General features: G+C 36.4%; 1 protein-coding gene across 1 annotated transcript; it reads right to left on the bottom strand.

Annotated features, from left to right (window-relative positions):
• Positions 1-1,546: 1,546 nt before the first annotated feature.
• Positions 1,547-17,072, bottom strand: HCFC2 (host cell factor C2). Its single transcript, XM_009887420.1, has 15 exons — positions 16,930-17,072; positions 16,376-16,536; positions 14,954-15,162; positions 14,366-14,450; positions 13,205-13,308; positions 12,421-12,609; positions 10,981-11,166; positions 10,451-10,554; positions 9,304-9,466; positions 8,078-8,278; positions 6,820-6,890; positions 5,448-5,585; positions 3,932-4,117; positions 3,166-3,451; positions 1,547-2,080 (listed from the first exon to the last, which is right to left on the bottom strand). The coding sequence occupies exons 1-15, from the start codon at positions 16,972-16,974 to the stop codon at positions 2,055-2,057; spliced, it is 2,154 nt and encodes a 717-aa protein (XP_009885722.1). The 5' UTR covers positions 16,975-17,072; the 3' UTR covers positions 1,547-2,054.

Raw genomic sequence — 17,072 nt, 5'->3', positions numbered from 1 at the left:
CCAAGTGCAAAAAAACTCCACCCAGACATACCCAACAGATTTTATTCTTAAATAACAACTCTACAATCACAGCTATCAACCAACAAAATCAAAGCCACAAGTGTTTTCTCTAAAGGCTTCTTTCACAGTACTAATAAGAAAAACCAAGTTCTAGTCTTCTAGTTAACAGCTGATGTGTACGGTATTTTAGCTATCAGACAGTATTGGTAGTGAGATCATACCTGATAAAATGGACCATTAAAACACAAATATTTTAAAGCCAGTTAACTTCAGGAAAAGTCCTATACATTCATACTATAAACACTCTTTAAAGTGAATCTGGGATATCTGTCATTGCCATAACCGCAAGATTTTTCTCTGGAGTAAAACCACGTGTATTACTCCTGTGCCACAATTAACACTACTATAGCAATTTATGGTCCCCAGCACTTTTTATATGCTATTATAGCATGTGATGTGTTGCGATAATTAAGGCTGTATCAGCACTTCCATTATAACCCTGATTTTCAGGGTAGCTAAAACTTGGCTATTAAATCTGCTCTGGGATACTCGAGCTGTTAAATCTCTTAACATTTTAATGATACTTCTCCCACCAAACCAGGCACATCATTTATTTTAGTTTATATATTTACAAACGTTCTTAAGACAAATTTAACTGGCAGAGGCAAGAAAGTCTACCTTGATATACAGTCTTTTGGCATTCGGGGCAAAATTAAAGTGCAAAGTATAAACTTCATTGCACAGTAAATAATTTAGACTTTATTTTAAAATAAATCTTATTTAGGTGCCTCAATCTATCCACCTAGTGACCTTGTCCAACTCAGCCATTTTCCTCTACACTTTGGTAAACATAGGTTTATATATAGATACATAAATAGCATTTAAGATGTTTACCTTTATTTCACTACTGTGAACAATTTTTTTTTCTTTTAGCATAGGAATGGATCAACCTATTCCTAGAAGTAATGCTTGTTGAATTTATCAGCTAGCTAGTTAATGTACAATGATGCATAGTAAAAGGGAGATACTCAACTTGATTGGTAGGATATACTGGTAAAGCAAACAAGCACTTAAGAAGATTAACTGGAATAAATATGTTGAAAGTTGCCATATAATATGTGCAAAATTGCTTACCATGTATTCTAAACTTTGGTTAAAATTTTCAGATTGAAGGTTTACAGAAACATTATGGAAGCAACACAAGTGATTACAAACACAGGAATGAGGTAAGTTATTATTAGTGCAAAAAGCGAGCATATGCTAAAAGCAAAGCATATGGATTTAAAAAAAAAAAAAAAAAAAAGAGAATGAATCTCATGGAAGTTTTCATACAAGACCAGAAAGGTCTCTTGTAAACATTGGTATTTACAAGTTTAAGATTTGTACAACTACAAAAGGAGAATTCTAAATATTAGTAGTGCATTTACAATGAATTTGTGGTTTTTGTAATAAGAGAAATGACTAAGTTCATCTTTTTCCTTTTAAATCTTCAGGGGATGTCTTTCAAGATTAAGATATTTGTTACAAATAGTAGAAAAATCATTTCTTTACAAAAAAAGTATATATTAAAATATTTATACATTTTAAGTTACTATATAATAACTGGAAATTTTTGCCTTGTACTCAGGCACCACAATCAAGAACGTGGTATAAAGAACTGAAACCAAAGAGAATTTGCTGATATACCAAATCTTATGAATTATCTATGCAAGATCTGTAGCAATATGGGGACTCTACCTCAAATAGTACTGCATGTGCCAATTTTGTATTTATTTATTTTTAATTTGAAACTGTGTATTTTTTACATTTTAAGTATCACTACCAAAAAGAGTCACTGGACGGAGTATGGTCCTCCATCCCACCATCTTCAATATAGTTCCTATCTGGTACTCATACCTGAGCAAGGCTGTATAACGCTGATGTTTCAAACGTAAAAAAGGTTATATATTTTTAAGATAAAAACAATGCAAAAATAAAATATTTGTAGCATTTACAAATAGTACAAGAGTTACATTAAACACTACATTCGAAACTTGAGATTTATTATGTTGTTTCTATTTTGAGCCTGATGTTTTCATATCTGCAAAAAGAAGGAGACATCGTTACACGTTTCATAATTTCACCTTATGTACACGGTCAAACACTTTCAAACTACCGTTTCAGAGTTCTGGGATACAGATCATGGTCAAACCCCTCGCCAATTAACGGGTTAAAACAGCATCAGAATACTAAACATTACGGAAGCCAACTTCTACATTGTTGCTCTCCACCTTAGGAAAACGGATGTTAAAAAACAAGCAATGGTGTATTCAACAGTTGGCTTTCAGCCCACACCCTGCGGGTCACAGCTCTCAAACCCAGAGCTCAGCTAAACCTCAGCCACAACAGTTCATCGCTCCCCGAGGGGGTGGACACACTCCCCTCGCTCTGCCCTTCCCAACCTTCCCCCATGCTCACAGGACATCTCGCTGATCAAGGCCAGCCCCCAACTAGCAGAAAGCTAAGCCAGAACGGGGAAGGAGTGGGATGAGAGGAGAAGCCAGAAACACTTCTTGTTTTGAGCCCCTGGGCTGGCTTACTTAAAAGGTGAGCCACAACTGATCAGGCTAAAAAATAATCTTTATTTGCAGTGGATCCATTCCCATCCCCAGCTCATCATGAATCTGTACAAATTCAAGCGCAGGGACAAGATGACAAAACCTGTTCTGGCTATAATACAGACTTTAAAGTGTATATGCACCACAAAAATGCACCTTATTCACCTTATGAAAAATTTTTCTAATAGGGAGGGGGAAAAGATTGAAAAACAAAAAACCCTGATTACACTCATGCATGTAACTGCATTACTTATTAGAATGAAAAATGTTTGAGCTGAAGTGAAGCCTGGAAATCAGAAGTTTACAAGGCTTTTATTATTTGAGGGACCGGGTAAGGCTCAATAACCAACATTTCAGTATTTGCTTCTCTTTATGAGAAAATAGATATATTTTTAAATGTTACGCCAAATTCAACAACTAAATTTTCTTAAAACTTGTATAAGGAACAAAACATTTCAAAAATTTCACGTGCACTGCTGAGAAAAGCCTTGGCTCTAGAGACACAATACACTGTTTTCTCTGCCACAGCTACAGCCCATTTAAATGCTGCATCTGACACCGACTTTACCTTGAAGCCATCGAACTTGCGTGGCTGGTCCATATCCTCTCTCATTCTTTGCAGAAATTCTGAACACGATAGCAGGTCGGGAAGTGTAATCAACGTGAGCGTTTGAAAGCTGGGCAGCAGTCACTATACATGACGTTTTAAGACCACAGTATATTCTCATAAATACAAGCTGACTTGGATTTTCCTGTAATTGTGTGGAACGGATTGCTAAGTAGGCAGAATATTCTAAAATATTTCCAGAGGGTGAAGCAGGAGGCTCCCAAGAAAGATGAATACAGTCCACACTCTGAAGAAAAAGGGAAAAAAATGGGATAGTGTGTAGGTAACCATTAGATGCCTGAATATATATGTATAAATATATATATTAAAAATACAAAAACACCTCTAAAGATCATCCAAAAATTCTAACCTAACATCATCACTCTTTGGAGGTAAGGATGTGTCTTCTGACTTTTTAAAAAAAACCCAAACAAACAAACATGGTAAGGATGCAGGAAAAGAAAATCACAAGGAAAGTATCAGATAATTGAGTAAGATGTGTATTTGGCAACATGATCATTAAGTCTTAAAATAATTCTTTATAGCAAATTTCTTGAAGAATATTTCATTGAGCAGAATTATTCAAGTAAGCATTTGACACTATTTTATATGACAATTTTAACTTTAGAAAAACCCCAACAACAAGCCAACTAAACCCAAGAGTTTTCAGATTAAGCTTGTGACCAGAATTTTATACATCAGAACTAGAATTACCCATATTTCTCACCTTGGTGATTTTGACTGTTGAAGGAGCTCCAGGAAAACCCGGAATGCAAGTCTTGAATTCACTGATTTTACTGAAAGGCCCGACACCACAGCCATTAATTGCAGCAACTCTGAACCTGTACACTGTGCCTGGAAAAAGATCCTGTTTCTTAAGTAATCTGTAGTCTGGTACATTTGCACTTTCAATCTGAAAATAAAGCAGTATTTGTGTTAATTTTTAAAATATTCTAAACACAACTAGCCTAAAAAGATATAAAGTGGGTAGCCATAAACTGAGATTAATAAGTTTAACTAGAAATTCTATCTAATACTTTTGTAATTAAATCAGAATTTACAAAAAGGTTCTGACTGAGGCACCAGGCCACCTCAAAACAGCTGATCTAAGATGCAATATGAGACTACACCTCCAACCAAAAACAACCCCATTTTTCAGTCATTTAAATTGAACTGCACCTCTTGGTTATTTTTACTCAGTAACATTAACAGCAAAGTAATATTTCCAACTGTATAGCTTATGATATAATTAGCATACTCTTTTGTCCTATACATATTTTTCTTTCAAAAACAGTTATTCATATAGTTAGGAATTGCAATTTGATGCGTAGGTAATACAAATGTTTTTAAAGAAAAACACTGTGAGTTCGTAACAAATAGGTTTCTGAAATGGAAGTCCTACTGTACTTCCATGTTTAAAACATGCATTGATGCATCCTTGAAACTTCTGATGGAACTATTTTCCTTCTGAATAATGTATAAGAAATCACAAGAAATGTAAACACTGTAAAATGCACTACCCTCTCCAAAACTTAAGATGTACAATATTTATAGTCAAGTGCTTTCAAAGAAAGTGTTCCGTTTCTTTCAAAAAAACATATACTCATCATTTTTGTTTCTAGTTCACTAGGACATCATTAATTTACACTGTCACCATCAAAACTGCAATATTTTTGCATGTTTCACACATATAGCATTTTCATATATAAACTTACATGTGCAACAACATTAAGTTAGAGAAATCAAATACAAAACCCACTACAGCTCCACATCTAGTCTTCTTAAACAGCCTAGCCTATATCTTATTAGTACGTTTAACAATTTGTAAGCAAAGATTCTGGAAACAGAGAAGAAACTTTGAGACATTTCAATGCTGGACTAAAATAACATCTTAAAAAGTTGTGGGTTTTTCTAGTCTTTAAGAATTGGTTTGAAAGTTCACTAAATTTAAAGTTCTTTCCTGAGCCTAGAAATAGAAATACAGAAATAATTAGCAATAGCAAAATAACACATTCCATATTATCATACCGAAACAATAGAAGAAAATAAATCTGGTTTAGGAAATAGTAAAAAAAAGCTGAGTAAAATACATGAGGAACTACTGGTCACGAAATACAAAACTCACTATAAGCACCAGATCCTGCTGCAGTATCAGAAAATCCCACATTTTGATGTCAACCATGTGAGCAACAGATTCCAAACTACGTATGTGCAAGTTATGTCAGAGAAGAATTAGCAGCTACCTTGTTAGAGATGCTCAGTGTTTCCTCTGGCAGCAAGTAGAACTGGCTCACCACAGCGCTGTTGTTCTTAAAAATTCCAACATCATACCACTGTCGGTCTCTTGTTTTCACGGGTGCCATCTGTCTTTGTGGAGTTTTCTAGTATTTGAAGAACACATTATGTAGACTACCCGTACTTCAACGTAACGTAAAAAAAAACGTTAAGACTAGTAAATGTAAGAGACAACCCCCTTTTATGCCAGTGTTACTTTCTTATACTTCAAATGAATATGCATGTATTATTACAATACTGTTCAAAACCAACTGGTTCTTATACATTGATTTAGACACAGTCTATCATTTAAAAGAAAATAGCTGGGATGGCACCTTTGACATTCTAGTTTAAAGAGGGAGGGGAAGACATTTAAAGCTGTAGAACCAGGTGTCTGTAGCAGCATGTAGTTGTGAGTTAATTTCACTCAGAGGTCAAGAAGTTCCACAGCGTGGTCCAACATCAGTAGCTGTACTTGGGATTCAGCTACACCTCAGCACCAAACACACCCTCTTTCAAGCTGCTGCTAACTCGCTTGCGGCTGAGAACAGGGCCTCTGCTGTGGCATGAGGCGATGGTGGTGGAGGGCATGGGAACTGCTCCTGACTGACACAGAAAGACAAACCGACTTTCTTGCTTGTCTCCAGGCACCAGGGAGGGTGCTTGCACGGTCAGTGCGCCCAGCACAGACAGGCCATGATCCTGCCAGCGTGGAAAAGGGGCAGGAGCGGCAGCTGCTCTTGGTAAAAGCACCCCAACCCTTCAGTGTCAGCTGCTGCTGCCCGTCCTTAGCTCCTCTCTTTTGGTGGCAACAGTGGCACCTTGGTTTTGTACATTAAGTTGTAAGCAGGTGAAATAGGAAGCATTTACTTTTTCAGGCAGTATTTACAGCTTGCATAGCCAGTCCCCATCTCCTCTAGAGAAAAACATCAAGATGTCAGTTTAGTTACGTTTCAAACCTACAGATCAGCAGCTAACACTAATCTGATCGAATACATACTTCATTTTAAATTCAGTTGTGCATACAGAAAAGCATTTTACATTTGCACATCATGCAGCAGAGAGACCATTCCACTGTGCCAGTCGATAAAAATGATTCAACAGCTGAAACACATACTTGGATCTCCTCCCAACTACACAACTGCTACTTAGACTCAAATCAAACCCACACAATGCAATTAGTTTTACAACAGAAATGTTTACCCATGTATTATTCACTTCAAGCCCTAAATATACATTGCTTTTCTTTCAGAGATATCATTAAAGGAAAACAGAAGAGCCCTTACAACTAATCAACAGAACAATAAATACAGAAAATTGATGATACTTTTTCGGACTTACAGAGGAGTGTGAATCATTTGTCTGTCCAGTATTGACCCTTGTCGAAGGCATGATATAAGCAGTTTCAGCAGCTAGAAACAAAAAGTTATACTTAAAAAGCTTAAGTGATATGAAAAATCTAACAGAAAGTCCAAAGTATGAAAGCTGACCTCAATAGCCATTTACAAGTATTTGTTGCAAAAGTACGTCTCAGACTTCTTTTGCATGCAGTTCTATTTATAACACAAACAACTAATTTTGGCTTGTGTCATATTCACAGAACAATTGTAAGAGCCTGGCATTGCAGGCTGCTACAGATAATAGAAACAGAAGGCAGGACTCAGAAAATCCTGAAGCGACAGAACTATGAAATCGATGTGAAATATTTGTGAACAAATAATCTAAATACCAGATTGAGGCACATACTGATGACATTGTATGAATAGTCTAAGCATGAAATCTTAATTTGAATGCATTGTTTCTGACATCAATACAGTCTGAATTCTGAATATGAGCAGATAATCTTTAAACAATCCTAACAAATGGGAAAAAGAACATTTAAAAAAAAAGACAAATCAAAGCACACAAGCAACACAAGGGAATATTAGTGTTCTATAGTTGTGCTTCTGGTTTTTGCTTTTAAAATACAATACTGTTAGGTAAAAATTACACTACTCACACAGCACCAATAAGAGAATACAGCTAACACTCAAAACAGTAGCAAAAGCCCAGCCTGTTGATATTCACGGAAAACAAAATTTGAAAAACTACCAATATGTTTAGTGTCTGCATTGCTGCTTATTTCGGATATTTCAAGCAGACTGTCACGACATTTGACTAGTGGCAAGCTAGCCACACGAACTGACCATATTTGTTACAGAGGTCAATTGTTGAAAATCAAAACCATCCATGGTTACTACTTGGAGTCTTTTGCTGACTAAATAAACAGACAATCACTGAATGAAAGCAAACATGCTATGGGTACCAAAGCTGACTGCCACTGTTATTTAGAAAATGGGCTTCTGGATAAATGAAGATTTAAAGGACTTTTCACTTACGGGAAACAAAGATGTTTACAAACACATAAAAGGAATATCCCGATTTTAAAAGATGTTTAAATCATAGCAGAGATCATCCAGGCTGCCCAAAGTCCTCAATGCCCAAAGCCCTATCTCAATCCCAGGTACTAGTCAAGATGGGGATCCCACCACACTAGAGGAACTCTGATGGCCTTAGATATATATGGCTCAAAATACAGTATGTGAAACACATTTCAAACCTTCAGATTTTGAATTGAATGTTGTTAGTGAAGTTTCATCTTTAACAACTGCCCCATTTGTACTTGATGATTCAGTTTTAACAGCCTGCTGGGTTACCATAGTTTGTGTGCTGGAGACAGTACTGGATACAGAAGCATCAGGATTTACAGTTCGTTTGTCCAAGTCATGTAATTCACCTACATTTGCTGAAGTCTGAGGACCTTAAAAAAAGGAAAATATTAACCAGAATTCAGTACTGGTCATACCTAACAAATCTCAACTTGATCTAATGGCTGTAGTTTCATATAAAACCAGAGGTTAGCTCAGATTTAGGTTAGAATAGATCTGATTATATTAATTGCTAATGCTTTTTTTAGGTATATAACTTAACAAGAGTCTGTCTGCACAGTCATAAAGAGATATAGGTAAACAGTAATATTAAAATGGTGATTACCTTTTTTTTTTTTTTAAGCTTGCTATTCTATATCTATTTGGTTATGAAAGGATTAATTTGGAAACAAATCCTAATATAAAGAGAAAGTATCCACACAAATCAGTATCACAGATTTGTAACAATCAACTTAAGATTAACTCCCGTGGAAGTCTGTTTCTCACTTAGCTAAGATCCAGAATTTCCACACAATACTTAAATTACACTGTGAAGAAAATGAAAATGCAACAACCTGTAAATTACACGAAAGTGAAATATAAACAGATCAGATGACTGAACCTGGATTTACCACACTGAACATAAGGCACTTCAGTGAAATGCCTAAATCAGTCCCTAGTCACCTTCTATTTCCACTACAGTTAAGAGAGAAACATGCTCCTCTACATAACCTAAAATCTCACACTGGCTAATAGCTTTTCACTATTAACAGACAGAAGTAGTATCACAGAGAGCCTGGAGTTACTATCAGGTTAATGTTGTAAAATGAATCTGATCCTGTCACTCTGTTATTTGATGTTAAAAAGGGCTGTTTATGTTTAGAGAGACACATTTGCCATCATAATAACGAACAGATTGAGAATTTCATGTCCCTTGCAACACTTCAAACAACTTAAGCTTTCGTTTTTCCCCTGTATCTTCTAAAAATATGTACAGTAATAACTAGCACAAGTTGGTTGTTTTTAAACTACAACGGCCTCAATTTTAAATTACAAGACAGAAATAATCTTTTTTATGTTTATGAGATGAATTTTAACGTTCACTTTTTAATTAATTTTTATTCTATAGTCATCTTACTTGAAGTACAAACAGGCAACAGAGAAGGGGCATTTGATTCTTTGAATCCTGTAGCATCTGCATGGTTTTTCACAGTCTCCTGTGTAATCTTGTTTTCAGGTGCTGCAACCTTTTCTTTTCCTTCTACTTTTAATAATGAGTTGGATGAAAGGGAAACTTGGACCTAACCAAAACAACACATTTGTTAATGTTTAACTGCAAAGTTCAGAAATTTCAGTTGCAAACATGGCATGAAAATGCTTGCTCGAAAACAACAAACAAAAATCCTCCAACAAATCCCCCTAGCACTTTAAATTAAAACAAAAAACCAGTCTCACAATCCACCTTATCTTCGCCATTGTATTACAAAGACTCAAACTCTAAGGTGACTTGTAAGTGTCCCTGACCCGACACATACTAAATTTTACCGGAGAGTGAGCCCATGTTCTTATGTTATTACATGGAAGTTTGCTGATGCACACATTTAGCCTATTGGGGGGACTTGAGGGGATGGGAAAAATCACAATTACAGAGGCTTTCAACGTTTGCTTTCCTGGCAGATACTTAAGATATTTTTACTGTTAGTAAAATTTATAGCACTTCTAGATGTGTCTTCTACGAGAATAAATTATGGATCCCATACAGATCCGAGGCCTTACACAAATAAGAAAAGGTCTAAATTTCTAAAAATATGATCCTTTAGCCAGTTTGTCCTCCCTCTTTCTTTTAAATTGTCAAAACAGTGTACCATGTACAACGGCACAACCAGAATAGATAATAATTGGGTTTATACTATAGTTGGAACCTCCAACTAAGCACATGAGCATAAAAACACTAACAAAGAAGGAATATGCCTTATCCTTTTTGCCTCCCACATCAATTTCATCAACATTTTGAGGATGAATAGTATGTCTACTGGTATCAGGCTCCCAGTTAGCATTCTGGAAGTCAATACAGTTGCAGTTTGCTTTCTGCATTACCAGGAAGAGGACTTTAAAGACTGTCAATCACAAAAGTAAAAAGGATGTACGAAAACAGACACAACTACTTCAGCAGGTGTCTTTTTTTGGTTTGTTTGATTTTGTTTTTTTTCTAAGAGAAAGTGTTTTAGCAGTTCTCTCACTTCCCGCACTATTGGCCACTTAGGCATTTTTCAGTTTACACTTACGTTATTAGGAATGACATTATTTGTTTGGCTGGGATGATCCACCTTCATTTCTGGATAAGGGACAGTAGGCAATGATTGTGGACTTTGATGTAGAGAAGAGCCACCTTTCAGGTAAACAAAAGCAAATTCCAATCAGTTACATAAGACTTAACATTATGTTGGTTGGAATCTATTCCAGTAAGCAAGAGGGAGACCCGAAGTTGCCTGAAGGATGACTTGGTTGTAAGACTGAAATGAAACTGCATGGCCAAACAGTCAGATAAAATCCCTTCCTCAGTGTTTCCTTTCTCAAATTGTGCCCAGCACTGTACAAATATCTTCATATTCAGATAGCTGGCCAAAACTGACATAGACAATTTAAAGCTGAGTTTTCCATAATTATGCTGCAAAGATTTTGGGAATAACCACAGAAATAGGGTCTCTCTCGAAATGATTTTTTTTTTTTTTTTGAAGAAACTCATATCAATTACTTTTGCAATCCTCTACTCTACCTTTGCACAAACATTAGTGTAATATGATCTGACTACTACCTTGTGAACTCAGCACTGATGTCTCAGGAACCCCAGTACCAGGTACTCCAGCCACTGATGGCACTGGTGAGTCTGCATGTAACTGAAGAAGATATCCTTCAACTGTAGGTACTTCATCCCATTTCACTTGAAAAGAGTTGGTTGTAGCTCTAATCAGCTGTACCTGTGATGGTGCTGGAGGTTTCTCTACAAGAAACCAATAAAACACAGATAGCATGTTTAAATTGCCCTCTTTTATCAATTTAAGAAATATCTATAGAATGCAAGCAAAGCCAATAGCTCCTTTTTCACTTATATATACCAGATTCAACAAGAAGCAGTTGTCACAGCTAGCAAGTCAAGTCAGGGAATTATAAAGTGCTATTCTTGAGTGTTCAAAAATGCTGAAGTTTCGATGCTTTGGTTTTTAATGGTTCTTCTGCGGCCAGTAAGTCTTTGGGTTGAATATACATCATTATAGGGATTACAGAGATAAGAAATCCCCATCCTTTCCTAAAAGGCTGCACACAGTTCTTTGGCTCCTAAAGCTTTATGTATTCCTGGAAAGGATTCACAGAAGACTGTGTTTCCTTTTTGCTTGCTCTCTGTAGCTAAAGTGAGCTTTCCCTCAAACTTCTGCAGAGGCTGAAGCCTAGGCACGATTCAATGCCAATGACCTGCTCCTCACTTGCCTTGACGCCTCACTAGGCTGCACTCTCAAGCATATCCCTTCTCTGCTGCTCTTTCCTTCTTCATCTTTTGACTTTTCTGGGTGCGGGAGAAGGAAAAAAAAAAAACCCACAAAAAACCCAAACCAAACATGATCTCCTAAACGTTTCATAATCTCCAGCAACCATTCTAACGCATCTGCTTGAGCAGGCAACTCCCTCCCAAAAGTACTATTCTAGTTCCCTCTCTTCCAATACTGTCTCAGTGTCCTGCTATCAAGCCAGCTACTAATAAGTGATTCGTGCTCCAGAATTCTCTTCAGCTCCAGGAACAATTTGGTCTTTTCTCAGATTCAACAGTATCTTTTTGCAGTCCAAGAGATGAGGAAGCAGCAGCAGCAGCAGCAATGATCCCAAGAGAAGGAGGGGTTTGGCAAAAAAGAGTAAGTAGCAGTAGAAAAGATCACTAAGAAGAGAGGCCAGGAACCTCGAGTTTAGGTAAAACACCCTTTACCACCTTTTATCTACTCACTATGGCATGCAATGCAGAATGTAGCCACAAAGTTCTTTCGGAGGCTTTAAACAAGCCTTCCTAAATTTTTCATTTTAAGTTCTAGCTGTAGCCTTCAAACAATCAACAGTGAAGTGTGGTTTATTTCAATAAGCTTCAAAATTGAAATAATCTTTTGAGTTTGCTACAGCTTTAGATGTTCTGATCATCAATGATGCCAGCTTGCCATATGTTAATAAAATATGGAACACGGTACAAGTCTCTTACTTATTTCTGACTCACCAGTATCAAGGTACCAAAGATCTTTGCAGCAAACTTGATTGTTCCAAGCTTTTCTGTAACCATCTCTACCACTCCAGATATACAGACGAGTGCCAACCGCTACAGCACAGTGTCCTGCTCTTGGCCCTGGTAACAAGTTACTTTTGTCCTCCTGGCAATCTGAGATCAGACCTATCCATTCTGCGGTATCTAGTAAATGAAACTTGAAAAATTTAGTTTCTAGATGTCTTCCAAAACAAGCAATACAGATGTTAATACAATTAACAGCTCAGAGAACATGAAAATAAATCACCTCTGTTTTTATAGACAATTGCATTTCAATTTGCAACACTACAAAGAGAAGGTCGCTTTCCAATTAGTTTGCAAGATATGATCAATTAATACAGGATGAATTTTCTGACCTCTGGTTGTCTCTCTCAGGCAACTACAAGATCAGAAGTTGAGGATTCGGGGACAGTACTATCATGTTTAGAAAAAAACTCATTTCAGGATCTGTCTCTTGTGTCCTACTATAATTGAAGGATTATCTATATTACTTAGCATTAAAGTTGTATGAACAAAGAGTTGCATCAGCAAACCTGCTGAATGTTCAAAGAAAAATAATAATAATAATAAAACAAATAACTTCTTAAGAAAGATGTAAAAAACCGGCATCTTCTTTAGTCATTTAGGATTATGACTGTGTATCCTAAAACTTTTCTCAGGGTCTTCAAAATATTTATTCTACTCTGTTAAGAAAGTATTAATTCAAAATGCCCACTCCCAGAAAGGCAGAAACACTGACCCAAATTAAGATAAGAAAATGAACCGGTACATTTCCATTCACCATCATGAGCAGAAATTTCACCTCCTGCTGACTGTGGAACCCATCCACCAAAAACATACATTCTGAAATATAGGAAAAGAGGGAAGAGGGAAAAAGAAAAGAAAAGCCAATTAACATCCAGATCTGCTGCATGTGCTCTCTCAAACTAGGACAAAACAGAAAATTTCCAGTGCTTTACAGTTCTGGTTTACAGCAGATTTTATTTGTGTCTACTCTTTAGAAAGTATTGTTGCAGACATCTATCTTCTGAAATTTTTGAGTAAGTTAACCAATTAAAAAAACAATCAACCAAACCCCGCCCCAAACTCCTCAAACAACTTGCCAGAAACAGAAGTTAATACTGTATCTTTTTACAAACCACCAAACTGCTAATACTCTCCAGAAAACACACATTTACATGGAGTTTCTACAACCCTTTACTGCTGATCTCTCAATAGACCATTCTAAAATTAAAAGACCAGTATCTAAGTCAGATAACAAAATTTAAATGCAAGCTACAAACATTTTATGTAAATAATAAAAAGCTAAGCCCTTGGATCATAACGTACAAAGCTTTTACTTCTTTTCCCCCCTTGCTTCTTTCTCCTCACGTCAGCTTGTAAGCTGATAGAAAATGAACTGAAATCCAAGTTTAAAAGTCCATTTTATCCATGCTATCTGCCAAAACAAACCACACTGGCAAGAAGCAAAGTAATGAGAAACAGACTACAGAAAAACTGGCCCGCAAAAACGTGGAATGGTTTTGCCTAGAACTAGTTCTACTTTTTGGGCAGTTTTCTTTGCGTAGTTAGTTCATTGTGTCACAGGCACAGAGGCACTCAATTTGGCTCCTCACAGACCCAGCTCAGGTCCAGCTGAGTCAGCCCCAGAAAGCAAAAAGGTGCATTAAGAAGCCTGGAAAACTGCTTGTGGGTCGAGCAGATTGTCCTGCTGGATGGAAACACTGACAGTTTGATAACCTTAAATTCACGATGGTACTTTTTAATTTCCACTGAGGACAACAGAAGCAGAAAAGTACTCTACAGGGCTGACGGTTTATACTGAGCAGTAGTGGATAGGCATCATCATTCTCCTACTAGGTGTACCTTTCTAGAGTTGAGCTTTTAACAACAGACATACTTGTTTCCTATTACATTGGCTGTATGGAGACTGCGAGGAAGTGGTATTGTCCCTTTAGTTTCTGGTCTGGACCAGGTCATGGATTCTAAAAGAAAAAGAATGAAAAAAAAAAAAAACACAAGCATATTACTGTGTATTTCACTACCTGGATTTTAGAAGGGAACATACCTCTAACGTTAAACAAAACAAAATTTCGTGGTTTTAATATGGCCACTTTAAATAAGAAAGTGCAGTAACAAGCACTTAAAGCCTCTTTTAAAATTCACAGGAAATATTGACAAACTAATTGTTTATCAGTCTATCAAAAAGATATGTTATGGTTTCATTACAGTTATTCAGCTTGGTTATCATAGTGACAGTCTTCAAAGCATTCTAAGGAAACAATCTCACAGTGTGACCAAAATCAGTGAGGAAAATATGTGCAAACAACACCATCTATTTAACTCCAAAAATTATAAAAGGATAACACCATGGTGTTAAGTCCCAATAATATCTGCATGACATCATGCCATTACTCATTATATACTGTAATTTTTCCTCTTAGCCAGTAAGGCCCCTGCACTGACTTCTACTGGCAAATCAACTCACCTATGTCAAGTTCCCAAAGATCATTAAGCCGACTGCCACACATCCCTCCAAAAATATACATCTTTGGACTTCCCAAGTCTTTTCTGCAGTATACGATGGCTGTGTGAGATTCTCGGGGAGACGGCAAGACCCCTTTGGTCACAGGAATACTCCAGCCGACAACGCCAGAACCGTGTTGCAGCTCCAGTTCATAAAAATCATTCAAGTATCTACGGTATTATTGACAAAGTATGAAAAATTCTCTTATAAGCAAGATTAGAAGTGAGTTTTAAACCCTGACCGCTTTCATGTATTACAGACTTCAGTCTTGGGAGAGTGCAGACTTTTAAAATCCCCAGAACATTTGACAGCATTATGGACAGTACCAAATTAAATGGATTTAACACACAAAAAAAGAACTATTATAACTAGTTACCTCTAAGCAAAGCTTGTTTTCATATCATACTTGATACACTGTATCACATGAAAGAAACGTTAAAAATTGGTAAAAAACATTCTTAGCAGAAATTACTACATATGGACAAACTTGGAATAAACTTCAAAGTTGTGAGAAATACACGAAGACACGGAACATTAGAGATTAATTTCTGCAACTCTAAGGCAACAAAGATGCAAAGAAGCTGTTTCTTTTCTGATGTCTTCAGGCTGGCCAACAGACAATTAGCCATTTGTTGCTGAATCTATCAGCAAGTTATTTTTAGATAATGGTTTTTAAATCTTGGCATTCACCCCAGATACCTCTTGTTTACTGAGCTTAAAATTGCCAGTTTATAGCTCAGTGGATAAAAGCCCTCTGAGCTGCAGGGAAATGTGGATATAAAACTTCACCATTATAACACCGTTTGCCAATAATAAAGGCAACTTCAGCTGTCACTTTAAAAAATTTCCAGATCAATTCATAACTGTTTTCCGCAGCACTATAGAGGAAACTTCCATTGTGAATTCCCTGATGACTCATGAGACTCTGCTGATTTAAGTAGTTCTAACAAACAAGCCATTCTTAAAAACATCACCCCAAATACTCGGAAAAATACCGAAATCTACTCAGGTTTCCCTCCAGAAGTGTTAGAGCTGTCAGTCAGCGTTACATATAGAGGGATGCGCTGAAATAATAAATATTTATTAAATATTGTGCTATTGTAGGGTTAGGGTTTTTGAGTGGATGAACTCTAACAGTAAGCATTTTCCTCTTCATAAACTCAAAAAACCTCCAAAACATGTCTTTGCTCCAAGATTTTATCTCAAAACCACTCAAATTTAATAAATATTTAAGCTTCTGAGCATGTAACCCCTCCACTGTATAAATAATCCAAATGTGAGTACTTGGTACACAGGACAGCCTCCCTAGAATGTCCCTCTTCAAAGTTGTCATATCTAGTAATTTATTTTTAAAGACATCAATTTCAAACCAAATCAGCATACCTGGGAACGTTATTATTTGAATCCTCACTTTCATTTGCCAGGCCACCAAATAAATAGCACTTGTTACCATATAAAGAAAAGCTGTGGCCAAGTCGAGGACAAGGTGGTGATCCAGTGGAAGGAGCCTGAGGTTTTACTTTTTTCCAGAGCCATCGACTTGCCTTAATGACAAGAAATATATATTCAGAAATATCTTCATTTATAGGCATTCATAGTCAATAGAATTCAGATAATATTAACAATTGCATATTTTCTGAATTATTTTTAAGGGAATGCTGGGCTTTTCTTGGGATATACATTAAATGGGACGCATAAGAGCTAATCCTCATAAAACATTAAATATTTTATATTTTATTTAGACTACATGGAAGTCTCTTTTTCAAAGTTATTTAGATTTTCTCCATCTTCAGGACCTATTTAAAGAGTTTATTCTTCCTGGAGCAGAACAAAGCTCATCTAACGTTCCTCTGCAGTTGGTAATATAAAATACGTTTGCTCACAGATAGATAAATAAACTAGTCCTCAAAACTGAAACATCTTCATACATTTCCTACCTGTAATTCATATAAATCATTACTGTATCTTCCATATTCAACCATTCCTCCAAAAACTAGTATTCTGGTACCATCACAAACAAATCCATGCGCTGCACAGCCTGGAGGAATATCTCCCCTTACAGCAGGAAGGAACCACTGAT

Source organism: Charadrius vociferus, unplaced genomic scaffold, assembly GCF_000708025.1.
Source record: "Charadrius vociferus isolate BGI_N301 unplaced genomic scaffold, ASM70802v2 scaffold196, whole genome shotgun sequence".
NCBI classification, from domain to species: domain Eukaryota; kingdom Metazoa; phylum Chordata; class Aves; order Charadriiformes; family Charadriidae; genus Charadrius; species Charadrius vociferus.
This window is presented reverse-complemented; position numbering and strand designations above follow the sequence as displayed.

Bases quoted from the DNA above. Each gene is read 5' to 3' on its own strand.
- HCFC2 (XM_009887420.1), bottom strand. From the start codon at position 16,974: ATGGTTGAATATGGAAGATACAGTAATGATTTATATGAATTACAG. The intron at 9,467-10,450 runs GTAAGTGTAAAC...TGTTTTGGTTAG, and splicing joins ATAATGTCATTCCTAATAAC to GTCCAAGTTTCCCTTTCATC. The intron at 6,891-8,077 runs GTTTGAAATGTG...TTTTGTTTCTAG, and splicing joins ATTCAATTCAAAATCTGAAG to CTGCTGAAACTGCTTATATC.